General features: G+C 42.4%; 1 protein-coding gene across 4 annotated transcripts in view; it reads left to right on the top strand.

Annotated features, from left to right (window-relative positions):
• The window catches only part of SLC9A9 (solute carrier family 9 member A9), a 510485-nt gene that overhangs the window by 256964 nt on the left and 225749 nt on the right, over window positions 1-27772 (top strand). For all 4 annotated transcript variants that reach the window (XR_011426649.1, XR_002800813.2, NM_001434675.1 and 1 more), the window contains 1 exon segment: window positions 3039-3127. Coding sequence is in view for 2 of the 4 variants with exons in the window: in NM_001434675.1 (NP_001421604.1) it covers window positions 3039-3127 (89 nt within the window). In the remaining 2 variants the exon portion in view is untranslated.

The following is a 27772-nucleotide window of genomic DNA, read 5'->3' as shown; positions in this document are numbered from 1 at the left end:
CTACTACAGGCAGGAAAGCCCGACAAGTCCTTGGAGTTTTGAATCTTAGCTCTGCCACTGTCAAGGTGACCTTGAGTAAATTTCTTTAGTTTCTTATTTGTTGCATGAGGATAGGAATGTTTATTTATTTATTCGACAAATACTCACTGAGGCCTACCGTGTACCTGGCATTGATCTGAGGATTAGGGACCAATGAATCACTCCGCCCTCAGTGAGCTTCCATTGCCATGCCGGAAGGCAGAAAATAAACACATAATTACATAAAATGTTAAGTGACAGTAAATAATATGAAAAAAATAAAGATAGGCGAATAGAGAATGATGAGAGGGATCGTTTTTATAGAGTGCATAGAGAAGGCCTGTCCAATAATGTAACATCTTAAGGGAAGGAGAGAGCCATGCGGATATCTGAAGAAGAGCTTTCCCAACAGTGGGAACCAGAAGTGCAAGGGCCCTGTGGTGGAACACGCCTATGGAGGATAGTGTGGGGCAAGCAGGGAGTATGGCAGGAGACAAGGTTAAAGAGCTGTGGGAAGGGGAGAAGCGAGCAGGACCGGATCCTGCGGGGCCTTGTAGCCATGGGAATCCATTACAAAGTATGGAGCAGAGGACTGACACGATCTGAATTCTCTTAAAAGAATCACTATTGGTGGGTGGAAGATAGACTGTGGGGAGTCAACAGTGGAGACAGGGGAGCCCGTTAGGAAGCTATTGCTGTAATCCAGGCGAAAAATGATGGTAGCTTGGAAAAGGGTATTAGGGGTGGAGGTGCTGGGAAGTGGTTGGGTTGGGGGTAAGTTTCAAAAGACAAGCCAACAAAAACACTGATATACAGAAAGAGGAGCAGTAAAGGGTGATCCCAAAATTTTGGCCTGAGCAGCAGGGAGAATGGAGATTCTATTCCTGAGAAGGGGGAGACATTGGGAGGGGCTGGGTTGTTGTGAGATAATAAATCAATGCCATAAATAAGATGATGTAAGTAAAACTTGTGCATTCTTGGCCCACAGTACGCATTTGGCCAATCTTAGCTCCCTTCCCTATCTTTAATAAGACTTCTTCGTTACCTCTTCTTGTTCTCAGAATGTGCTCCCCACACCCTCGTCCCCTTCTTGCTCACTGCTCCTCTGCAGATCAATATAGAGTCCAAACGTTTCCACAACGGTGGGAGGTCAGCTAAACCTCACTCAGAAAAACCTCCGACTTCAGAATCAGCAGAGATACACGAAGCACATTTTTTAATAAAGGAAGAAAAATATTTGATACCAAAACGACATGCAAGGCAGTGCTCCCGTGCCTCTAAGTGCTTGAAGCGCTTCAGCACCATTGAAGGTTCCCTGGTACGGGGTGTTTTTTAATAGAAATTCTGTGAAGAGTGAAATATAATATTTTATATGCATTTTTTCTTAAAATTTCTAAAGACAGGCTAAGAAACTAAAAAGTTACCCAAAACATCTATAGAAATGCTGACTGCATATATATTTCTTGGCAAAATTTCCTGGTTGTTTTCATTCTTTCGCCTAAAATTTCGAAGCATACTCTGTAAAGGAAATAAGTAACGTAAATGTCTGTGCACTTGTATTAGGAAAACGTGTCTTAGCAATATTTTATCCAAAGCCAGCCGAAAAAATAACCAACATATAATAGAATCATGCAGTCTACATATGAAAAATATGCTTGGTTCTTTAAAACGCTTTATTGAAGATTCATTTGAAATGTCAGTATTCAGTTCACGTATCTCTACACTCTTAAGAATCATCAGCATTTAATTTATGAGTGTTTTTAGTTGGAAAGATTCTGCTGCTTAAAATTCAATTCAATCCCCTTGGTTTGAGTTGAGGAATACTTACGTCTTGTGTTTTTCCCAAAGCCCTACTCTATGCCCAATTTCCCATAATTAATCAAATCTTTAATCCAAAGTAGAATGCAACCCCACCACTTCCCCACCCCAGTTCAGGGGCAATTGCACAGAGAATAACAGAGCTCAGGGACAAATAACTCATTTTACCTGTGGTTGCTGCTCCTCTGTCCCCAGGCTGCATCTATGTGTGGCCTCACGTGGCATTTAAAGCTGGGTATAATGATGGTTTAAGAAATAAATCCTGCAGCCAGCCAAGAAGCAGCTGAGGGCCCACTGCAGGTAGGAAGCCCACAAGAGCAGACCAGCTTACCTGCAAGGAATGTGTGCCTCGGATGTGTTCGTTAATTATTCAACAGCAGAAAGAAAAAGCCCCCAGCTTTGCCAAGGAGGCCTGAGGCAAACAAGGACCTTTCTCTCTCATTTGGCAAGTAGGAGCCTTGGCGGAGGCAACAAGACCTTGTAGATGTCTTAGGTTTATGACTCATGGTTTTTAATGCTAAATTATGGTATGGCAGGAACTTCTTCAGGCTCCTCAAGGTACACAGTGGAAAGAGACTGTCTGAGCGTGTAGGCCAGCGTTTAGTATAAAATGCAGCAACGTCGTCTGCAGTGGTACGAGAAACCCAGAGCTGACTGTACAGTCTTTTGCTCTCCTCTTTCCAAGTATGACTTTCCTAACTCGTGACCAGGGAATCCTTTATCCCCTGGAAGAATCTGCTTCTTAATGCTTTCCTTTAGGTTTAATCCTACAAGACCCGCATTTAAAGCAAGTGACAAGGTATACCCAGGTTTTATTATCTTGGCAATTATTAGCGGATTTTTCTTTTAAAGATCGGCACTTGGGCTAACAAACGTTGCAAATCTTCCTTTTTTTTTTTTCTGCTTTATCTCCCCAAACCCCCCAGTACATAGCTGTATATCTTAGCTGCAGGTCCTTCTAGTTGTGGGATGTGGGATGCCACCTCAACGTTGCCTGACGAGCGGTGCCATGTCCGCACCAGGATCCGAACCCTGGGCCACCGCAGCAGAGCGTGTGAACTTAACCACTCGGCCACGGAGCCGGCCCCTATTAGCGGTTTTAACTCTGCTGACACCAAGTCCATTTTTTGCTAGGATAGCCCTACCCTTTGACTTTAATGGGAAAGAAGCCTGGTTTTGACCGGTGTGTTTTTGAATTTCAGGGATAGTCGCTGTTCTCTTCTGTGGAGTCACACAGGCACATTATACCTACAACAATCTGTCGTTGGATTCCAAAATGAGGACTAAACAGGTAACAGAAAGAACTCACTGCAGGCTTGGTCTCTTCTCTCAGTGTAATGTTTATGTAGCAATTCTGGTGGTGCACTCAGAAAGAATTTCGTTAGTAAAGGAAGAAAGTAAGCTTAAGGCTTCATTATAGATTGGATATTTATAGATTTTTTTTTTTCTTCAGGATAACCATTAACAATTCTCTTGGTAAGCAAAAATATAGTTATAATAGTCTCTCCCTCCTGAGAAATGTGGAACATAGACTACCGGTCTTGAAGATGAAAGGTCCACAGTCGGTAATAGTTCACAGTCAGTTACATCTGAAAGCATTATAAAGCATGTAAGATTGGGTAGCTATATAGAGAGAAGGAAATGAAGAAGAATAGAAAGTAGTGTTTGGTCTTTAATTGGGTGCTTTCGCTTCCAAGTAAACTCAGCTGCCAGTTGTCACACAAGCAGAGGGTATCTCCCATATGCCAAGAACACAGCTGTTTGCACATTTGCACATGTACACATAGATTCCTTCCACAAACATTTGCTGCACAGCCACTCTGTGCCAAGCACTGTGCTAGGTACTAGGAATAAAAGGACAGATAGTATATGACCTTGTCTTCAAGAAGGTCATTATCAAGTCTGTGGATGAGGATAAAGATGTGTTATGAACAATTCATTATCCACAGTGTGATAAGTACTGTGATGGAAATAGCTGTAAAGGTTGTTTGGGGAGAATTCAATAGGGCATCCTTCCATAGTTGGGATTGGAAGGTAAAGAGAAAATTTCCAGAGATGGTAGCCCAATCTGGAGCTTGAAACATGGATAGAAGTTAATTAGGTAAAGATGTGGGGTCTAGTGGGGGATGGGAAGGTAGCAGGGAGGGCATTCGAGGCCAGGGGTGCAGCATGACAAAAGCTCTGAAGCAGGTAAACTGTTCTGGGTGGTTAGTGAATGGGCCAAAGCTAAAGCTAGTGGGATGCAGTAAGGGATGCGACCACAGATAAGCCAGAGAGCAGCTTATGAAGGGACTTCCACATCTTGTGAAGGAGTTTAGACTTTATCCTCAAGGTAATAGGGAGTGGCTTAAACAACAGAAATGTATGGTCTCCCAGGTCTAGAGGCTAGAAGTCTGAGATGAAGGGGTCACCAGGATTCGTTCCTTCTGAGGCTCTGAGGGAGAATCTTTTCTCTTCCTCTTCTTAGCTTCTGGTGGTTGTCCAGCAATTCCTGGTGTCCTTTGGCTTGTAGACACACCATCCTAATCTCTGTCTTCATGTTCACATGGCTTTCTCCCTGTGAGTGTGCCTGTCTCCAAATTTCTCCTTTTTATAAGGATACCAGTCATATTAAATTAGAAAACTACTCTACTCCAGTATGACCTCATCTCAACTAATTACATTTTCAATAACCCTATTTCCAAATAAGGTCTCATTCTGAGGTACTGGGGGGTACCTCATGTTTCAGCATATGAATTTGGTGGGGTACAATTCAGCCCATAACAGAAGTCACTGAAGTGGCTTAGGCAGAGTAATTTTAGGATAATTGGAGTTTCATTTTAGAAATATCACTCCGCAAGACAAGAGGAGCATGGATCAAATGGTACTTGTATCAGTTAGCTTTTGCTGTGTAACAAACAACCACACAACCCTGGTGGAATCCAATAATAAACATTCATTTATCACACATCTGCAGTGTTCAACACTTTTGAGCTAGGTCGATCTGGGTGGCTCTGATGTCTCGACTGGGCTGACTCACATGTCTGTGAGTTTGCTGAGCTCTATTCAAGGGTACGCTTGACTGGACGACCTTAGCCAGTCCCATGTGTCTGTCATTCATCTTCTGGCAGAAGAACAAGGCCCAGTGTGCACGTGCATTTCTAGCATCTGCTTGTATCATATTTCCCAAACATCCTATTAGCCAAAGAATATCACGTGGCAGAGACCAAGGTCAAGTTGCTGAGTGGGTCACCAGCACACAGTGGGAGAGCACTGCAAAGTTATATGGGAAGGATCATGGATGCAGAGAATGATGAAGACTTGGACCAAATGATTGTAATCTACCCCCAGATGCAAATGGAGGTAGAGAGGCTCCTACAATACACCAAATGATGCTGAGGACATCTGATGTGATATTGGGGCAGAAGGAGTGGAGAAAACCAAAGCGACATCTAAGCAAAACCTGTAATTGGCCAGGAATTTCCTAAAGATTTTGAAGACTTAGCTTAAAGCTCTCCCAAACAGCTATTGTTTTCATCCTTCTCTGTTTGTCATGTCCCAAGATGAGCTAGACCTAAACCTACTGCCCACCTACTTAGGGACTCTGCAACGTCACCCTTTCCCTCTGCCCTCAGAGGAATCACAAGACGCAATCACGGAAATTTTAAGGATCCCCCCAGATTTAAAAAAATGAACAAAAAAAGCTGATACCAATACCTAGAAACCTCCAATGCATAGTCTTCTGGGATCCTTTTAATTATGGAGAACACTAGCATTCTCTAGGTTTTAAAGGGAAATATCTTGAGCTAGTTTTTCCTGACCTCGTCTGGTTCTCCGAGCATTTATATTCTGGGAAGCTGAACTCTGTTTAGGGACTTGCACTTTTAGTCATGCCATCTAGACTGCTCAGCAGAACTTCAAAGATAACTCATCTCATGGCGTGACAGGCGCTCAGCACCTCAGGGAGACAAAGCCAAAATCAGTGCCCCACAGCCTCTGTTCTCCTCCAAATGGCTTGATGAGCATTCCCTGACGGGCTGCCAGCATCCTTTTTACAGTAGTCTCCTTTAAGGAAGGAGATTTTTACACGTTCATTCTGTAACATCCAGATAATTGCATCCCTTCATCTTTGTTCCCCCCGTTGCCTTCTCTCCTTGGTGCCTGGTTCATAGCAGGGGCTTAAAGAACGCTAATTCCCTCCCCTTCTCGTACCTTTCCTTGCTTCTTTTCTTTCAGGGTCTATCATTTTCCATTTATTTTTTATCTCATAATATATGCACATGTAGCATGTGTACATGTTTATACATGCATGCATATATGTGTGCACATATGCACACACATTCCCCACTCCAGCGTGTAGGGTCAGAGGTCACCACTTTGAAGCAAATGAGATCAAGCCCTTTAATTGACTCCACAGGTCAGAGATCCTTGGCCCCACCTGCACCACCGTGGCAAACAAAGTTCAAACTCCACATGGGAAACCCATTACAAACTGTAAAGAAAGATGAGGCAGGGCTAGAGGTTGCCGCTATTCCCTCTCTGGGAAAAGTTTGGACAGCATCATCTGACGACACAGCGTTGCTGAACGCCTGTCTTCCTCTGCATCTCCTTGGTTGTGTTCACTGTCAACAGGAGAAGTAGCAGCTACACAACCTCTTTGCCTCTGTCCCCAGGACCATTTAGCGGGAATAAAGAAAGTCAATTAGCGAAGTTTAGGAAAATCCATGAAAATCAACTTAGTGTTATAAAATCCAAAGGTGATATGATTTATAGAGGAGTTTTATTCATGAACTGTGCCTATGCCAGCTAATCAAATAACTACATCTGAATGCAAAGACCTTTGAGACTTCTATATCCTTCATAACTTCGAGAGTGAGTGCCTTTTTGAAATTGCATTTTCACTTTAAAATATATTTTGCAACTCATAATGACCATCCAGATGTAGGTGAATTGATTTTCACTCCAACCCATTAGAAACATGTAGCATCACTACGTGTTAGGCACAAAGCAGCATTACAGAGACAGCCTGGAGCTGTGACCCACCATGAGGAACGTTGTGATGGCAGAGCCCTCTACTGAAGAGAATACAAACGTACGCAGCAATCCCTTCCGTGGATCAGCCGTTTGCTTGCTTTAGGGTGTGTGCCTCTAGCCCTAGAGACAAACAGAAGCTGGAAGCCCTGACTGTTGCCCCAGACACTAAGGATTGCTAGAGATACTCGCGAGGGACCTCAGCATACAGCAGTCTGTGAGCCTAGAGGTCTCACGCCGAACCATCCAGAGACTGCAGGCAGACCCCATGACCCCACTGACACAAGTCCCAGCCTGCCTCCCAAGCCCTGCTCCCTGCTGCCCTCACCCCTAGGCAGGCCTTGGGAGCTGGCAATCTGGGCCAGACTCCAGGGTGTTTCCCTCAGCTGTCTTTACCTTGCTTGAAGCTGACTTCCAAAACCATGTACTTCCATACCATCCCTTTTAACTAGAATTTCTCCTTCCCTTCCTGCAGTTCCCACCCAAAAACTCCTTCCAACAGATACACATGGCATATAATATTAATTTAAATAATTAACATTTATTATGCGTTAACATGTACAATGTACTTATCTCGTTTACTTTCTGCTTACTTTCCTCCTGAGAGGCAAGTCTTCTTCCAGCACTGATTACCTTCATTCATCAACTAATATTTTTTGAGAGCCTGCTTTGTGCCAGCCACTGTTCAAGGTGCTGGGATACAAGAGGGAACAAAAAACAATTTCTAGGAGAGGTGCTTTATAGCAATCAAAATCAATAAGCTGAATATATAGTGAGCTTATGGTAAGTCCTAAGGCCAGTAATAAAGCAGGAAAGGGAGCTAGGAGTATGTGTATGGGAAGGCAAGTTCGCAGTTTTAGATCGGGTGGCCAGGAAAGGCTCAATAAGAAAGTGATACGTGAAAGAAGTGAGAGAGGGGGCTGTGCGGGCACTTGGGGTAGAGCTGTCCAGAAACTGGGAACAACAGATACAATGGCCCCCTGGGGCAGGGTCACCAGGGTGGGTGAGGCGGAGTGGCCTAGAGGAGAGTAGGAGAGACAATATCAGAGGAGTGACAAAAGAGGGGTCATGGAGAGCCTGAACAAGGTGGAAAAACACTGAAGGCTTTTAAATACAGGCATGGCATGATTGACTTAAATTTTCCAAAAATGGAGGAGCCATTCATTAGCTGGAGAAGACTGCAAGATTGCAGGTTCGGGGGACCATCAGGAACCGAGTCTTGACTTGTTACATCTGGGATGTGTATTAGTCAATAATGTGGAACTGTTGAGTAGCCAGTTGGGCATAAAGACTTCTGGAGTTCAGGAGAGAGGTGTAGGCTGGAATTAAAATTCTGGGAGGTATCAGCATAGAGATGATATTGAAAACATGAGACTGGACAAGATCTCTAAGGCAGTAATGGAAGAGAGATCCAAAAACCAAAGCAGAATGGGAGGTAGTAGCCAATAGGGAGAAGAAAAACCAAGAATGTATGGTGCCCTGGAAGTCAAATGAAGAAGGAGCATGATGACTTATGCCGAATACTGCTGAGGAGTCAAGTAAGAGGAAGAGCATGAACATCGTTGATGACACTGGTAAGAACCGTATTGGTGGAGTGCCAGGGTAAAGACCTGATTATAATGGGTTCAAGAGAGAATGGAAGGAAAGGAATAGGGAACTGTGTGTATAGACAAGTCTTTCAAAGGCGTTTTGCTATAAATGGGGAGCAAAAAAATGAGATGATAGCTGGAGGGAGATGTGAGGCCAAAGAAAAACTTTTTATTTTTAAGGTGGGAGAAATAACAGTACTCTTTTATGTTGATTCAGGGAATAATACGAAAAAAAGAAAAACAAGACCGTGTGTTAGAGGGTTTGCCAAGGCTTCTAAGCGGCAGAGGCAAATGTTGAACTTAGGTTTTTGGACTTTGTAGTTCAAATGATTTTGCCTTTTACTAAACATTCTTTCACTAATAGATGGTATAGTAGCAATTGTAGGGCTTAACATCATTTATTCAGTAAACTTGGCATGGATGGATGGATGAATGAATGAATGAATGAGTGTTTAGCTATCTTTATTATACTTTCAGCTAATTCAGATAATTAGTCATTTATCTTATATTTAATTCTATCATCTTTGAAAATCTGCCAATTTCACTGCGTTTTAATTTTTTACTAAAATACAGCTTGATACGGACATAGATATTTTCATGCATTTAATTTTGAAAAGCCAGATTCTTTGTCTAGCATTTTTGGGCAAACAATGACATTGTTATTACAGCACATTCTTTCCAGATGCTTATTTTATTTCCATTTCCCTCAGATGACATTTTGAGTGTTTATCACCATTGAGTGGAAGAGCAGCAATGCCAATCCAAATTTAAATTTCCGATAGAGAAATGACAATGGGAGCCAAATGATGTACTGTGCGTGACTTTGCTAGAAAATTCAAGAAAAAGATCTGAAAGGTGGGAGAGGCCAGATGATATGGTAGAAAAAAACACTTGACTGAGAGACCAGAAAGCTGAGGTTTGCCCCTCGTCTCTATGACTAAGAGTGGGGCCTTGCATAATTAAACATCTGTGAGCACCACTTTTCTCATTTGTAAAATGAATGATCGAACAATATGACTGGGTTTTAAGGATTGTGCTCTAAACCTAATATTCTGTGATTTGACACAGAGCATAAGAAATGGATCTAGTTCCTTCTCCCAAACTAGAATTGGGCAGGGATGACTTGCTCACAGACTGCAATGCGTGGAGATGAGAGGAGGGATCAGAGTTTGCCATTGATCTGGAGGATAAATCATTGAGTAGAACATTTTAATAAATTGCCAAATCAAATCCAAAGATGAGGGGATCAGAAACAAAAGCCCTAGTTCATACTGGGGTGAAAAGTATGCGAGGTGGATGCTTCTTCCTGGAAAAACCCTCTGCTCCCAGGTGAGTGGTTGCAAGGCTTTGCTAAGACTGCCCGCATCCTTGGGGTGGAGAGTACAGAGCTTGCCTTGCTACCTCTCAGTCTCCGGGTCCAGCAGAAGGGCTTTCCAGCTTTTCGATTCAAGCACGGACTGAGTGTGGACTAAGTACCACATGGTTGCATGGCAGATGCCATATAGAAGTCGCGGAGACAAAGGCTTTAGGAGCTCCTAATATGGTAGGGGACACACACACAGGTGCACACACATGCACAAACAACGACCCCATGTGGCAAATGCTAACAAAGAAGGATGTTCAGTGTGTCATGGGAGCCAGAGGACTGAGTGGCTTTCTGGAGGCAAGGTGTTCATGGGAAGCTGATGGTGGGTTGGGTGTTTTAGAGTTGGGTGTAAGGATTATTAGGAGATTATCATGTAGATTTCATGGAGGATGAAAACAAAGAGAAAGGAGTCTGCAAAAGGATAAAATTCAGAAAGAGCTTGACAAGTCCCAGAAACAAACATGTAGTGCATTGTGCCTGGGGCCCAGGTAGCCTTGAGGAAGTAGGTAGGAGTGCGTTGGGGCTGCTGGTATAGGCTGGAGAGCAGGAAAGGGAGGAATGTGGGAGAGAACTGAGAATTAAAATGGAGAGGTGAGTTCAGGTGGGCCTTTTAGTATCTCACTGTGCTACATTTAGAAGAACTGTATCCTATAAGGCTAATAATTGCTTAAGGCTTTTAGGCATAGGGCTGATGATAATAATCAGATCTGTGCCCTGAAAAGATAATGAAGGTAGCATCACGGAGGAAATGACATCAATCCATGACACCAATCTCACTGCTGACCACACTTCCTTTTGATCAACTACTAACATATGTAACATTTAAATTTACCTTAACCTTCTGTGGCTCTAGACATACTTTTGTCCTGATTAACCTCTTAGGATGTTGTGGTCTATATGAAAAGTTAGTGGAAATTTACCATTTGGTTTTGCCTTGAACTTAGGAGTTCATTAAATTCTTGTTGAATTTATAAATAAGTGAATGAATGAATGAGTTATGACCATTAACATTCCAAGATAAAAAATAGAGAGGGAAAACAATATATGCTAATTAATGGTTTATTTAATTCTGATATGATGCATTAATTTAACTGTAATGAGTTGAATGCATAAAGCAAATGTCTAGGGTAATCCTGAGATATTGAAAGAAAGATCCAGTACAATTCCATTACTTGTGTGAGTTTCCCGCAGTGTGCCCCTGCCTTATCGATTTGCATTACAGTGTTTTTTGATTATGGTTTTGTGCAATTTTTCTCCATCATTTTCAACAAAAGCAGGCACATTCCATCCCAGTTACCTGTTCCGAGGCACAGTGGAGAGAGAATGTCGTGGGTAACAATGCCCCTGGTTTCTGAGAAGTAAGATCAAAGATATCTTCATAAAGCATAGAATTGCCTTTTTTTTTTAGTCTAATTACATTTCTTTTGTCAAGATTTCTACCACTTTTCTTCTTCCCTTCATTCAAAGTACCTTTAAAAATATCATTCTAGAAGGGTTGAATTTATAAATGATGGCAAAGCGTTTAAATTTCTCCTTAGCTAAGCTAGTGATTCTTTTCAATGAAACTCATTATATAGTATAAAGGACATTTAGTAGTTCAGCTAATAAGCGTTCTCTTTTAAATGCTAATGAGAGTGGAGCTCCCGCATCATGACAAGAACACCCTGTAATTTCAGTGCCCAGAAAGAATTATTGTCTGTGAAGCCCTAGTTAGAAAGCCTTACTCCACCACCACTGTACATTATAGTCGGGGCCACAAATGACCATTCAGCACTCTCACTAGTAGGTACCTCCTATATGCCAGGTACAGGGGCGCGGAGAGAAATAAAGCTAAGAAAGACATGAACTGTGCTTTCCCTTGAAAATTTTTCCTTTAAAATTTTTTCTCTGATAAAGCTATAATTGTACAATAACTTTGCGATCGAATCTTAGCTACTCTCTTAACCACACATCTATGTTTGTTTATCATAGTATATAATTGCAGTTGAAAATTTTGTCATAAAATCCAAGAAGTTCAGAGCAAGGTGGGACTATATAGATAAACTGTTAAGCCCAGAATTTTATGGGAGGAAACTGAAGCCCAAGGAAGCTTGATGGCTTAGAAGGGCAGAGTCAGTTCTCCAGCCCAGGGGCGACCTGGAAATACAGGAGCGCTCGAGGGATATGCACTGAAGGCTAAAATACACAGTGCCCACCTCGAGAAACAACCTTTCGTGTATTAGTCTTCTATCGCTGTGTAACAAATTTTCCCAATATTTACAGCTTAAAACAACAAACTTTTATTATTTCACATAGTTTTTGAGGGATCCAAGTTCAGCAGCATCAGCTGAGCTGGATAATTCTGGCTCAGCATTTCTCACGAGGTTGCAGACAAGCTGTTGGCCAATGCTGGACTGTCTGAAACTTGGCTAGTCTTGGAGGATCCATTCCAAGATGGCTCACTCCCATGGCCATTGGCAGAAGGCCTCAGTTCTTCACTGGGTGTCTTCCATAGGGCTGCTTGGGTGTCCTCACGATTTGAAAGCTTACTTTCCCCCAGAGCAAGTGAAACCAGAGAGAGAAAGAGAAAGAGTGCAAGAAGAAAGCAGCAATGCCTTTATTAACTAGTCTCTGAAGTCACACGCTGTCGTTTCTGCCATCTTCTGTTTGTTAGAAGCCAGTCACTAGGACCAGTCCATACTCAACGGGAAGGGAATTAAGCTCCACCTCTTGAAAAGAGAAGTATAAAGAATTGTGGACATATTTTAAAACATTTTTAAAACTAAGCCTGATACCATTTTTGGAAGTGATTTTGTGATAATTGTTTCAATTTCTTATGTGGTTGAATATTTAGGTTTTCTACTTCTGTCAACTTTACTTTCCTAGTAAACCATCTATCCTCTCCAGATCTTCAAAAATTTTAGTAACAACAATTATTGAACACTATATTATGCCAGGCACTATAAATGTATGTTTCGTTTCAACTATCCCAATTAACATTCACCAAAAAACCCATGAGGTAAATACTATTCTTAGTCAGATTTTGCGAGCCTTAGAGAAGTTAAGAAGGTCACACAAAGAATAGAGTTGTAGATGATAATCTGTTATTATTTTTTAACGTCTTTTTCATGTATTTGATTACAGACCTTTCCTATAGAAGATATTGTGTATATATTTCCCTTTCTTTTAATTTATGAAACTGCATAATATATCAATCATTTTAAGAAGCAGCACTTGGGTGTATTTATTCAGTGCACTATTATTATCTCTGATCCCTCCCTTTCTCCTTTTGTCGCTGTCATTCTTCCTCCTCTCCCTGGGCTTCTCATCCTCCCTATCCCTCTAATGGAGGATCATGAACCCCAGTAGCCTTGCCCCGCTGCCGACCACCCTTCCCTTTGCCCTTCTCCTCTTGTCTCAGCTTTAACACTGACTGGAGAGGGGCTTAATATAACAAAGAAGAGCTTTTCTTTTGCCACCAAAGTGATGGTGGTATCTCTTCTTTCATCCTGTGCTCCTCTTTGTCTTGTGACAGATACTTTATTCCATTTTACCGTTGTTGGTTTTCTCTTTCTTCAGGATTCATCAAAGTTCCGTGTACATGTAAGAGTATTTGAGTATTGTTATTGCTGTTTTATTCTGATTCTTCATCACCATCAGAAAGAGTTTTGTATCAGAGTCACCTACCAGGACAATCTTTATCACTACCCCATAGGCAACATCCTTGCAACCCATGTTAATTCACCTTTGAATTGCTTACCAAGAAGATTCCAAAGTCTTCTCTTAAGTTTTGTCCTTCTCATCTTCCAAAACCCCAGGAAAGTATATCTACCTCACTCAGCATTCTCTAAAATTTATTTTTTTCTATTACATTTTCCCCAAAATAATGGCTTTGTATTCTTTTTCACTATGTGGAGCCTCAGCCCCTCAGAGAGATGGCACTGTCTCTCTCTCTCTCACTCTCGCTTTTGCTCTGTCTCACTCTCTTTTTTTCTATTTCTTTCACCTTCAGAAAACAAAAAATTACCATCGTTAATGTTTGACTATCACCATATCAATACATATGATCCATGTCCTTCTGTGTATGGGTCTGATTCAATGCATAATGGGAAAATTTATCTGAATAGGATTTCAAAGATCAGCTGCCCTGGTCCCTGCTTTGATGACATTCAAGACAGATGGGCGCTCATTATGACCTTCAAATTTCTAAAGATGGCAATGGCATAACCCCCTTGAACAGCCCATTACGGTTTTATCACCCTGCTTGATAGGTGCAGGTATGAAGGGCTTCAGTCTCATAATGGCATTTTGGGGTGATAAATGGAAATTACTGTAATTTTTCTACTCATTATAATTAAATTTTATTGATGCAGCACAGAAAACATCAAGGCTGAATATGTGTGCCAGAATCTGTGTTTGTTAAAGAATGTTGCCAGATTTAAGGGTGCCATTTTTTTGATGGTCTTGAAAGATGCAGAAAATGGATTTAATAAAACATTAAGTCTTTGTGCAATTCCTTCAGAAGAGAAATTGAATTGCTTCTGGAGGCACAGCTCAACCCAAAGAATCCCGTCAGTGGACATGTGACCTAGACCTCTGAATAAAGTACCTGAAAGGGAAATCTAATAAATGAGAATAACAGTTTGGTTTTAGGAAAGTCACTTAATACAACTGCTCTGGGTCACACTGAGAAAGAACTTGATTGAAGTCAGTAGTGACCAATCTATTCTTGAGGGAGAAGAGAATGTCACTTATAATGGACCTGCTTTAGCAGTGAGCACCCAGGTACCGAGCTGCTTCTGATGCATTTTTCCATTGGTTCTAAGCTGTTAAAAAACTATGCTTGAAAACGTATTTCTCTTCCCTTTTTGTACTGTGCCTTGCTGCATTCAAATTAAACTTTCAAGGACGAACTACAGGGGCAAAGAGACCTTAGCGAAAATAAAAGAATTCTTCTGTTGGGAAAGAATGTCTAATCTTTTCTCAGTCATTGTAGGTAACTGAATTTACACAACTCTTGTCTTCCCCAGAGATCTGTGAAAACGTGGTCACTGGGACTCAGATCTGGAGAAAGCGTTATTTTGGGTTTCCAGGACAATGACTTCACACCTCAGCACTTGTCACCTTCCGATGTGCTTTTGCTTTCTGAAGATGGTGCTCTGGTAATAGCACCAGAGCCTCCAGCACAGGGCCAAGGTGGAAGGCCTCTTGGCCAATAGAAAGAGAGAGGCAGACAGGGGCCCGAAGCTAGCACATGGGCAAGAACAGGCGAGTTTCAGTATTGCAAGTTCTGACACAGCCGGTTTCTGGATGGCGAAGGTGGAGTTCTGTAAGCAGCCCCCAGGGTCTTCCCTAGGGCCACAAGTGAACTATATCTTAACTTTTTATGTCCTTATGCAGGTGTTCTCAAAAGGTGGTCTGCCGGCTGGTGTGGTAATGATTCAATTTTATGACACTGCCTGCACTCAATTCTGACATCATAATTTACATGACCCTTTTAGGGAAGACACCACCATCCTCCCCCTTTGTGCTAATGTATTGTTTGGTTTGGGGCTTGCTTTTATAGACCCAAGTTGGAGCAGGTGGGCTACAGGAGTCTTTTGCTTCATCCAGTATATCAGAGACTAAAAGAGTTTGAGACCATGTAACCTTCCAGGGAAAAGTAGCCTGATTTTAAGGGAACATTTCTTCCTCATTTGGCCCTACTGAATGTTTTGTGTAATGACTGGACTGTTGCTAGGATTCAGATACATGTGGAGTAAGGTGACAACATTCCTTAAGGGTCTTCCCTATGTTCTTGGCAGAAAACACCCTATTAAAGGCTCCAGAATGTTCCCAGGCACTAACACAGGTGTCTAGCCCTAGTTCCTGATTTGCCTGAGGTCCAGGCAACCCAAGGGAAAGAGCTTGAATTTTATTTGTAACTGGGATTCAGGCATGTAATGATTATGTGTGAGAAGGGGGTTAATGAAAGAAGGCAGATACAGAGAGGAATAACTAACCCCTTAAGAGGGAAATTCCTATAAATGGGAAGGCATCTGGTACAGCCTGAGGGTCAGCATCCTCTTGCAGGACCCTATGAGGATAAACGTGGCCCTCCCAACCCACCTGCTTACTAGCCTGCCTGCGCTCCGAGGAGGAGAGCACTAGTTGGTCAAATGGGCGGGGGGTAGGGGTGGGAGCAGCATCCTTTCACTGCTGGGACCCTCCTCTCTTGCCAGAATGTTGGGCAGTAAACTTGAATTTAAGTAGGTTTCCAAGTAACTCTACTAAGGGACCTTGCCTAAAAGAACTGGACACAAGAAAATGAAGTTCTCCCCTACTGGATGGAGAGAGAGAGAAGTGGCAGAGACCAAGAGGCAGGCAGCAATGGAGAATAAGGTGCCAGTGGCAGAAAGAGTGGATGCCCCGAGGAGTGAGGCAGTCCTAGGCTTGCAGGCAGCAGGCCGCACAGTGCGGGCAGCAGGGGAGAGCGTGGCCAGCAGCTCAGCGTAAAGCAAGAGCAGGTTGGTGCAGGCAGCACCCCCATGGCTGAGCAAAGCAACCACGTGGGCAGCCACAGCTGAGGGATAGCAAGTTCCAGACTCTGATCATATGTGCCGCCCTGGCTCCCTCCCCTTGGAAGCTCCCAGAGCAGAAATTCTCAACCCTGGGTGCATGTCAGAACCACTGACGAGCTTTTACAAATCCCAGATGCCTGGCCCCCTGCCCAGGAGTTCTGATTCATTTACTCTGTGGTGGGGCCTGGGCTGCAATTTTATTTTAATTCTCACCAAGGGATTCCAATGAGTGGCCAAAGATGAGACTCTAGGAAGACACTGGAAGGGGGAGGACTGGACTAAGGTTCTGTCGTTTGGCGGGAGCAGGGGTTTGATCCAATAGATCAGAGCCAAACTGTGCAAGGGACTTTATGTGGGAGCCACATGCTGGGGGGGTTGGGACACTGATTCTCCAACCAGGCTGCGCACTGGCATCTCCCAGGGAGTTGTCAAAATCTCAAGGCCTGGCGCCTCCCCCGGGGGTTCTGAGGTGGCCTGGGCAGCAGAACTGTGTAAAACTCCTTGGGTGGTTCTAAAGTGCAGCCACACTTGAGCACCAGTGACCTAGGAGACATTAGGTCACTCACAGAGCTTCCCTTTGGGATTCCCGTAAATGTTTAAGAGAAAAGGAAACTCTGGAAAGGATTTTATATTCTGTGTGACGTAGGTGGAGGCTTCGAGCCACGGAGATTTGGCAGTTTGTATACAGGCCTTTATCTTCGCAGGCAGGATGTTTCGGAGACATAACCCAGATAAGTATTTACACAGTTCTCAGGTCTGGGAAGGCAGTCACACGGTCCGAACCAAAAACAACTGACAGCCCCCCTTACAGGGTGACTTGCTCACCTATCTGAAGCAAACAAATGGAGGTTTCACTTTAAGATTCACTGTAGTAATCACAGGATGTAAAACTGTTAGACTACATAAAAAATGGCGCTTCACTGAGAATGAGTGATTTAGGGGTATCTACTTTCACTTCTTTAATTTTTAAGTTGGTAGAATGCAGATTTATTAATGGCTATTGAATAGCTAGTAGGTGCCAATCACTGTCTAAAGCAGTTTAGTGAAAATGAATACCTTTAATTTTCATGCCAACAGTCGGTAAGTTAGGTCTTATTAGCGGCTATTTTACTGAGGAGGAAACTGGGACACGGAGAGGGTAAGTAATCGACCTGGGATTACACAGCGACTAGACACGAATGGGGAAAATGGAATGGGAACAGGTTCCAAGTCCAGTTTTCTCCCCACCTCACCTAGCTAGCTTTCCTCCATCTCTAGTTAATGACTTAAAGTATCCCACAGCTCAACTCTCATCTTCCAGTTTGGGTTCCTGTGGTAATTTACTTACGATGAATTTCATGAAATACAGTTGGAAAGCTGCTAAGTGTGGGATCTACATGAATCTAGACTTACCTACACCATCCCATACAATAGATAATTCTAGGAAGGAGAAATTTTTCCACTTTTTCTCCATCTAAAATTATTTGGAGCCCCAATAAATAAAGTCTTCTTAGAGTCCATACTCTCAATTCTTGAGAGGCTGAAATCAAATCTCTAATTTCATCAGCTGAGGAAGACTGGTGTTTCTTAAATGACAGGGATTCTAATTAGTGTACTCTACTGAGGACGAATTAGCATAAAACTTGCCATGTCTATTTCCCAGAAGCTATGGCTAAGGTCCACTTGGATAATTTTTCAGAACTGTGCAAAAGAAAAGTGAGGTGTTTTCTATATAATGGGTAAATGTGTAAAGATAAATCAAATGTGTGTTTAAAGGTATAATCCATGTGCAAATATTGAACATGTTTGTGTTGGGGATTTTAGATTCTTTAACATTGTCAAGAGCTGTCACCTTAGAACACCTTATTCCAATCCCTGAATCCCTCCCCAACAAGGTATACATTTGTATCATGAATGGTAAGTACTCCAAAAGCCCGTATCACTGTAAGGAACATATTCAACTACTTGGAAATAGATAAAGAAAATCCTGCCTGTTTCCAAAAACATATATTAGTACTTAATTTCAACCAAGTCACACAACGCTTTTTAGAGTTAAGCAAGAAAGAATGGACGTAAATTCATTGATAATGTTCAACTGGACATGAAAATATACCACCCAGGCATCATTGGAAGAAAGTAACAGGATTGAACCTACCTCTCTGTTTCTAATTTTAACATGAATTTTTTTGTTCAGAAATAGTATGTACTAGGGGATTTTGTGATAGAGTACCCCAACTTTCATGACAGAACCCTAAAGTGTTTTAAGCTATCTTTAAGACTTACTCTAGGGTCCGGCCCTGTGGCTGAGTGGTTAAGTTTGCATGCTCTGCTTGGGTGGACCAGGGTTTCACCAGTTTGGATCCTGGGCACGGACCTAGTACTACTCATCAAGCCATGCTGAGGTGGAGTCCCACATAGCAGAACCAGAAGGACCAACAACTAGAATATACAGCTATGTACTGGGGGGCTTTGAGAAGAAGAAGAGAAGAAAAAAAAAAAAAGATTGGTAATAGACGTTAGCTCAGGGCCAATGTTAAAAAGAAAAAAGATTTACTCTAATCCATATGTTCATCAATATCTTAATTTTACTTTGACTTGCATATATATTTTTCAAGAAGTGCCTTCTCAGCACTTTTAAGTGCTTTTAAGTGATTGATTCTTTCCTAAATGTTTTCCTTGGTTATGATTTGTTATGATGAGTTAAGTAGTAACCTAAAGGACTTATGCTTCAGATCTGCTTTTAAAAGAGAGATGGTTTATTTCCATTGTTCACCCAAATATTGTAATGATTTATGCAATTGAAGTTACTTTTTCTATCACTTTTTTAAAAGGCCTCAACCTAGGAATTCTATTTGAAAAGACAATGCTTGATTTTAAAGTGTTTCAGAAGTTTCAGTTTATGCCACAGAGCATAAAAAGTGACTTTTCTAAGCTTTTTCTTTTTCTTTAAGTAAAATGTTAGGTGCACCACTGGTTTCTTAAGGACGTAAGTAGGGGTTGCAGTTCAAAGAAAGCCTCAAGCCAGACTGAACATATTTATCCTAAATACATTTTTCTGCCCCAGCATCCCAACTCTTCCACCAGTTTCCCAACATCCAACCAAGCAACCATTAAGGTCGATAAAGAAACACTTAAGTCTACCCTGCTGGTCGGCACACAGGACTCAGGTGGGTGCCAGGCCCCCTAGGTCTGTCCTGCTGCCACTCTCTGGGAGTAAATCCAAGCTCTGTGAACCAAAAGAGTCTGGGATCCCCAAATGCCCTGACAGAGCCAGTGCTCTGCCCACTAAAACACCTGCATCTGCAAAGCATCATTGCCCAACCCTGGGGAGCAGCAGTGCCAAGGCTCTAGGAGATGTGCCCAAAGCAGTGGGCTCCAGGAGAGAGCCGTTAGCATGGACTATCAGACTTTGTGGTGGCCACGTCAAGCTTTACCTTTCCAACTTCGACCTAGGTGAACCGAGAGATGATTTGATTTGTGGCTCTGCCACAAAACAGAAGTTACATGTCATTTAAAATCATTTTAGAATTTATTATCAAATTTTTAAAAGCACCAGTAAATAATTTTTGTGTTCCTTTGACTTCCAGATTTACCTGATTCTTGAAACATTATCATCTTTTAATTAGTATGAGCTGGTATTCAATTTCAAACTATCATCTGATAACTGAATTAATTTTCAATGTGTAAAATATGGGCTTTCTTCTCATAAACAGAGCTTTTTTTAAAGTGAAATCTGGGCTAGGTAGTTATTACATTCACTTTTTACCATATGAAATCTTTAATAAGAAAAGCCTTTGCTATAGCTTTGTGAATTGTCCCAATTTGCAATATATGACTCAATTTATTTGTAGATGCTTATGTTAAAAATTGCATTATATTTTAGACAATAGGTTAGGTGGACTAAACCCAGACATTTATTACATTACAGAAGAGATCTACATTATTATTTTTTTAAATATGCGTAATAGCTCTTCATAAATGTTCACCTCATTAACAAAGAAATGCCATCTCACTTTAGCTACAAAGACCTTTCCTTGACAGGCTCGTTTCCTACAATGGTCCGTTTGAACTATTTTTCTCCCTCTCTCAGATGCATTTTTAGAATACCTCTACTTCCAAGTGATTCAAAGATTTATGATATTTAAAGATGTAGAGGGTTTTTCATGGTTATGCATCAGTAACACAACAAAGGTCAACTTTTCTGTTTTGCACATGGTACGCTCATATATCTGACTGCTTCTATCTGTTGAGCCTCACGTACTGCATTTTTCCAGATTTCAGTGCGTTTGTCCTTTTCAAAGCATCTTCTGACAGGTTGTATCCGTGACTTTTTGAATTATCAACGCCTGGCACAATGCCTCCCAGAAGTGAGAGAACACAAGTACTGAATTATCCGGTGTGTCAGCCTTCACACAGCCTCGGCATCTGGGAAGTGAGGCAGGTGGGGACAAGCACGGACACGGGCAACCTGGATTCTCGGCCTGGGTCTGCTCGTGCACCTGTGGTGTCTCCCTACACAGAAGAGTCTTTTCTTTTACCTTTTACTATTTTTTTAAGCTTTTTTAAATTTACTACATCATGGGCGATTTTCCAGGCCAGGATATAGACGCACTTCATTAAAATGAGACTCACATGTATGTGCTGAGTAACACGTACCTAGATCATTTGATCTTACTTTTCCTACCATTTCTCATGATTTACACCCATGTATTGTATTCTATAGAGATTAGGCTATAAAGACGACATGAGAAGGAACCCAGTAAAGGAAGGTTTGCATAGACTGCCTCTTTTCTAAAGAGTTTTAAGACAAGCCTCCCACACGTTACGTCTTCCCTAGTTTAGTACCACTTCCAGTGGAGGATGGACTGTGGGACCGCTCATGGTTTTATTTCCTTCATTCACTCATCTGAATCCCCGTCTCCAAGGACACGAAAAGGTGCCCTTTCTTCTCTTTTAAGGAGGACTCAAATAAGTAAAACTCAGCTCAATTCACCGCGGGCTCTAGAGAGTTCAGAGCAGAGACTAAGAGAAAGTTTGAGGTCTGCGGTTTGCTTTCGTTGCCAAGAGAGCGTTCAAAATCTCAAGAGCTGAGTGAGACCAGGATGCAGAAGAGGAGGCATGAGGGGTGAATCAAGTTCATTCATGAGCGGGCATAATGCTAGTTTCTACTTCACGGCCCCAGAATCTATAGCACTCACCAAGTAGCTGTTGATGAGTGAGTAGCATTGTTGTGAGGATTAAATTAGTTTTCACATATTCGGTTTTACGGTGTTTGTGACACAATATGCATGTTAGGTTTTGTTTGGGTTGTTTTGTTTTGTTTCTGAGTGCTAGAATTAGGACTCATAATTACATCTTGCAGTTCAAGCTTCTGATCTGTAATGAGATTATCTTATTTCATGAAATCAAATTTAAAATGCTGAAAGAAGATAGGTTGACATAGGCAAATCCTGGATGACATCATGGCAATTTTTCAATGAACTTGGATACAGTAACTACAGATCTGAAGCTGGTTAGATCAGAAAACACGTAGTGAGAAATGCACGTCTTGACAGAGCAGCGAGGGGCCAGGTCTGCCCTTTAGACGGCTGTCTGATTCTTGGCTCCCTTTCCTGCACATTGCAATAACTATTTGGATAATGTTTTCGAGATTTCTGATGGACTTGAGAAAATGCGTGGGCACATTTCCATCTGGTCAGTGAGGAAAAGGCTTGACCAGATAATATAACTTGAATATTTGACTAACCATGATAACTCACTTGCTTATTAGCCGCATCTTGTTAATTAGCTGCAACTCTCTCAGTTCCTCGAAGGCAGATATTCGTTCCTTCTCCTCACACAGTGCATGTTACAAACTCGATAAATGCAGTAAATCATAAACCCTAAACGAGGCTACAGCTGCCTTGCCAGGTTCTCGAACAGGTGATGGTTAGGTTAGAGCCCAGGCAAGCAGGACTCCAGCTTTCTCATTCTCGCTCCTCCATCCTGGAGTCCTGGGGCTGGCATCTTTTCCTCTCATCAGAAATTCGAATCCACACAGGGCACACCTTTGACAGACTTTTCTTTTGCGAATTTTACTAGAAATGCGCATCAGATATAGTGTCTGATCTTTCTAATCTTCCGTTTGTCGATTCTTCACTTTGTAATATATATATATCAACAACTTTATATAATACTCTATAAATTTATAAATTTATATGAATATAAAATACTTTATAAAATACATTGGCTTCTTGATCTCTCCCTAGAAGCCAGTAACCATTCATCCATCACAGAGTCCTTGGAATGGAAAGCCATGACTCCTGTGTTCTTCTCCTTGTTAAAATTTACTTCCAGTTTTCTCAAGAGTTAAGTCTCTGCTCTAATGTATTCAGTTCACCCAACATATAAAACTATTCAGCAAAACAATGTTGGGTTCTTCCCAAATCCCCTGGCAGATCCTTTCACAGAATGACATTTCCTAAACAAAACTTCATAATGCCCTTGTCTTACCCAAATCCCTGGAGAGGATTACAGATCAAAAACAATTAAAATGTTTTAGTAGAAATGGGGCCAAAATGCCTCAGACGACTTAAGAACTCCTCTAGGTCTTTTTCAAAAGCCAAAATGAACTTGGACTGTTTTTCCCTCTTGTGTTTTTATATAAAAAAAAAATTTAATTTGTGTTTTTCTTCACTATCTCGGTGGTGTTGTGGTTGAGGCCATAAGATGTTGACTTCCTTCCAGAAAGGCATTTCCCACCAGGAAACGAGGTGCTCTGATTCCTGCTCAAGGGGCTTGTCTGGGTCCCTGAACCTGACGAGTTAGATCAGCTGGAGTCAGTGCACTTTGCTCCGAAGCTCTGGCTCCTCCCTCGGTGGCCCTTGCTATCTCCTCTTCATCTTTAAGATGCACATGTTCTCCTCCAGGCTTTTTTGCATTTTCTTTAGAGTTAGTGCTCTTGCTGGCTTCACTTTTCCATTTTTTTCATGTTGTTGATTCTCCTGACTCATGCATCACGAAGATCAAAGTAAAGATAACAGACTCCTGATTTATCAGACGGTCCAACAGCCAGCACGTAGTAAGTGCTCAAGAAGCAATTGTTGCCCTTCTTTTCTTTTGAGCTACAGGGACAAAAATATCTGGAGGAAATTTAATGCACAGAGGGCCCCTTCCTCTCCTAGCCCCCTTCTAGCCGTGTTCAGACCTTGTACTAGGTTGGACTATATGAAGTTGCTGCTATTTGATGGTTTCGGCCTACAAAAGCAGCAATTTCGTGATTCAACTAATATCATGCTGCTAAGCAGCTGCATTTCTGTCTCTAAAGAGTTCTCACACTCACTAGCAGGGTGAGCAACCAGCCGTCCCGGTTTGCTCAGCACTGAGGGGCTCCCAGGATATAGGGCTTCCAGCCCCACCACCGGAAAAAAATGCCAAGAACTGGGACAGTTGGTCACCCTACTCACGACACTGCAGTGAAATTCTGCTTTCTATGCTTCCTTATTTCCTAAGTGTGTAAAGAAAAATATGCCCAAATTCATCATAATAATACAGATTGTCCCTGATGTACAATTTTTTGACTTTACGATGGTGCAAAAGCAATACCCATTCAGTAGCTACCAAACTTCGAATTCTGAGTTTTGATCTTTTCCCAGGCTAGTGATATTGGGGTGTGACACTCTGTCGTGATGCTGGGCAGCAGCAGCCCCCGCGGCTCCCAGTCAGGCCCGTGATCACGAGGGGTAACGGCCCAGAAGTGTACAACCCTTCTGTGTGTCACTTTCAGTACAGTGTTCAGTAAATTACATGAGATACTCAACACTGTATTATAAAACAGGCTTTGCGTGGGACGACTTTGCCCAACTGTGGGCTCCTGTGAGCACGATTAGGGGAGGCTGGGCCGAGCTATGGTGTTTGGTAGGTTAGGTGTATGGAATGCATTTTCTACTGATGATATTTTCAACTTACAATGGGCTTATCAGGATGTAACCCCATCGTAAGTCAAGGAAGATCTGTATAATAATCATTAAGATTTACAGAAGGCTCAGTATGTGCAGACGCCCGAGTTAATTTGTTTAATTCTTCCAATAATTCTATGAGGTGAGTACTATTCTTATCTCCATTTTACCAGTGGAGATAAAAGGAAGCACAGAAAAGCAAAGACCTGACTGAGGTCACAGAGCCTGCGGTGGTGGGGCGGGGAGCTGAACACAAGGAACCTGAGTCCAAAGTTAGTGCTCGAAAGAGGAATATTAACTCCTGCCTTCTTTGAGTGTGTGTGGTTTTTGCAAAGCCTGTCCATGGAAGTGGTTCCTGGAAGAAAAGGAAGGAAATGGTTTTCTCCACTCTTCTCTGGTTTTACCTTCTTCTTTCTCCTCCCGCTCCCACACCCTGGGGATCTACGTTCATTACAGCCAGTTAACCTCGGCCGTGCCACAGCCTAGTCCAGCCTGGTGACATTGCCCTCACCTTGTCGCAGGTGCACACTAACCAACTCTTGACATGAGGTGCCACTCCCTCTCCTGCTAAGCCTGTCCTTCAGCTCTGCCTGGACCACCTCCTCGCAAAACAGTTTCATCTATGGCCCCTGCCGCCCGTTGGTTCTGTCCCCACTACTGAATGGTCGAGGTGGGGAGGGTTAAGCCTCAGAGGTGGGTCTGTTGCTGAATCTTGGAGAGTCTTGGGTCTTGAATGTCATGCTAAGCAGTCTGGCTGTTATCTGGCAAACAGTCAGGAGCCAGCTAAGGTTTATAAGCAATGGCATGAGCACATCTCTGTTTTAGAAAGACAAGATGAAAGATAGACTGGCCCAGCGGGTGTATAGGATTGTCTCTTTTATATGAGAGCTGACAAATTCTGATGGAATATTGCTAAATGTATATACTGTGTGGCATCAAGACCACTAGTCAATTAAATGCAAAAAGAATCAAACTTACCCAGTTACTTCAGCTTTGTGATAATGTTCCCTGATTCTTACTCTCCTGAACTGATAGAAAATTCTAATGATGAAAAAATATAAGCTGCCAAGCTTTGTCACCTGTCAAACACTTTAGCCATGCGTTCAGCCTCCTGTGCTCTGATACAGCTAATGTGTTTAGTTAAAATGATAGAGTTTCGTAATCTCACAGTAAAGCCTACGAGGAGAGGCCGGAATACATTTCACGCTCTCTGTGAAAAATGGTAAAAAGCAAAAACAAAAATGAAAACACATGAAAGAGAAATACGGGTGCTGAAAGATGCTATCAAACTATTTCTGTGGATTTGTGTAAAACTGCACGGAGGGAATTTCAGAACTAGAGATATAACAACCTACTTTAAAATAAAATGTCTCCTCAAATAAGCCCGATCCTTATTCTGGAGAAGATCTGCTCTGAACAGATGAGACTTTATGTGTGTAGGTGTCCACAGCTCCCCGAGGGCCCAGGCCCCTCACCCCACCGGAAGCTGGAAGCTTGATCTATATTTCGACCCAGAAGATAACATATACTTTGTCCTGAGACTTCCTTTTATGCCTTGCTGAGTTCAAGATCCTTACAATGGCTGCCAACTCCTAATATTTCAAAGACTGTCTACATTAATATCTTTCAAAGCCCCAGACCCTGGCAAGGAACGAAAATTGTTTTTGAATCTGCTTCAAGAATTAATATTAGAGAATAGTTTTCCTCTCAGCAAATTGAAGCTGAATAAATTGCTCTCTGTCTCCTTAGAAATGGAATTGATTGCTGCAGGTGAGCGCGCTGTGAGGAGCCAGGGTGCCAGCTGGGGAGGGGTGCGGGGGGCAAGAGGGGCCTTTGTTCTCTTAAATTATTGGCAGGTCTGTTTCTTTAAACCTGGTGTAGATGCTAAAATACAGGAAAAGTACATTAGCTTGGAGTTGCATCAGAGACAACCGGAAGTGCTGGGCGATCTCCGCCTCTTTCCTTTTGCCCTGCGCGCCCACCCAGAGAGCACGTGCTCGCTGCGGTGACACCAGTGAAGTGGAAGAGTCCTGAGCAGGGCTGCATCGGCCTCTGCTCCTCGGAACCAGAGGACGGACCCAGGAGACTTTTGCTTGCGGTGCTTCTGGCCTCTGCTTTGCCCACTCCCTGCCCCAAACAAGGGGGCATTCTGTGGTTTGAGAGTTTGGTGTAGTTCCCCCTGTGGGTTTAAAAACCCAGATATCAAAGCCATCTGCCAAAAGGTTTCAGTGATGGCTTTGACTTCGTTATTTTTTTTCTATTTATAAAAATAACATAATTCTTGTAGTATGCTTGTAAATACAAAACAGAACACTGAGACTTAAAATCCTGCTGCCTAAAGGCAACCGCGGTAACTGCTAATATGTTGGCATTTTTCCTTCCTAGCTTTCTTAGCCATTTTAACTTAGTCCAGAATAAACTGTGTGTGTATAATTTTGTATCTTGTGCTGTCTACTCAATGCTTGTAACCTAAGAATTTTCCCATCAGTTCTAATTCCTCCTCCTTCTTTTCTCATTACTGGCCAAATAGACTTATCTAGATACCATCGACTTTTCTTCTCTTACAACCTGTGGATTGTATCATTTCATTCTTTCTTGTTTACTTATCAATTTAATTCCACAACCCAGTACCACCAGCTAGGTGAAAGGGTATGTTTTTTTGGTTGCTGGGTTGGTTGGGGTTTTTTTTATTGCGTTAATACTTTAACTCGTCAGTTTGAGTTTCCCCTCCCAGCTACACATAGCAATTCTCCCCTGAAGCACCAAAGATTAAGAAAACAAAATCAACACACATTTACTGTTTAATAAACGAGTACATAGCTAGGTGTTAATATTATGAAGAAATCACTTAAAAAGGAACAAAAGGGCTGACACAATAGCTCATTGTCAAAAATCCAGGAGAGCAGGGCTACCTGTGTCCCCAGATTCACGAGAAAGAGCCAGTTAGTCTCCTGGCTGGACCCAGGGAAACACGGAGGTGGAAAACTGAGATGACTGGTCAGCAGTCCCACTGATTTTCGTGATTTCCCCGACTCAGAGCAGCAGTGAGGCGCTCTTAAGGGGCACAAGTGGATAGAGTAACTTTGCCAAACCTTAAAATGCCAGATACTGGTTTTTGCTGTTTTTTAAAGATTGGCACCTGAGCTAATATCTGTTGCCGGTCTTCTTTTCTTCTTTTTTCTTCTTCTTCTTCTTCTCCCCAAAACCCCCCAGTACATAGTTGTGTATTCTAGTTGTAGGTCCTTCTAGTTGTGCTGCATGGGACACTGCCTCAGCATGGCCTGATGAGCGATGCCATGTCCGTGCCCAGGATCCAAGCCAGCAAAACCTTGGGCCGCCAAAGCGGAGCGCGTGACCTTAACCACACTGGGCCACACGGCCAGCCCCCTAGATAACTGTTTTATGAACAGTCTGAAACCTGAAGGATCCCTAGGAAATACTTTCCGGGCTGAGGTTTATACATCCTACCAGTCAGGGGGAGCAGGGTCTGGGATGTCTCTGAGAGCGAAGACAGAA

The sequence above is a fragment of the Equus caballus genome, chromosome 16 (genome assembly GCF_041296265.1).
Source record: "Equus caballus isolate H_3958 breed thoroughbred chromosome 16, TB-T2T, whole genome shotgun sequence".
Classification (NCBI taxonomy): Eukaryota; Metazoa; Chordata; class Mammalia; order Perissodactyla; family Equidae; genus Equus; species Equus caballus.
This window is presented reverse-complemented; position numbering and strand designations above follow the sequence as displayed.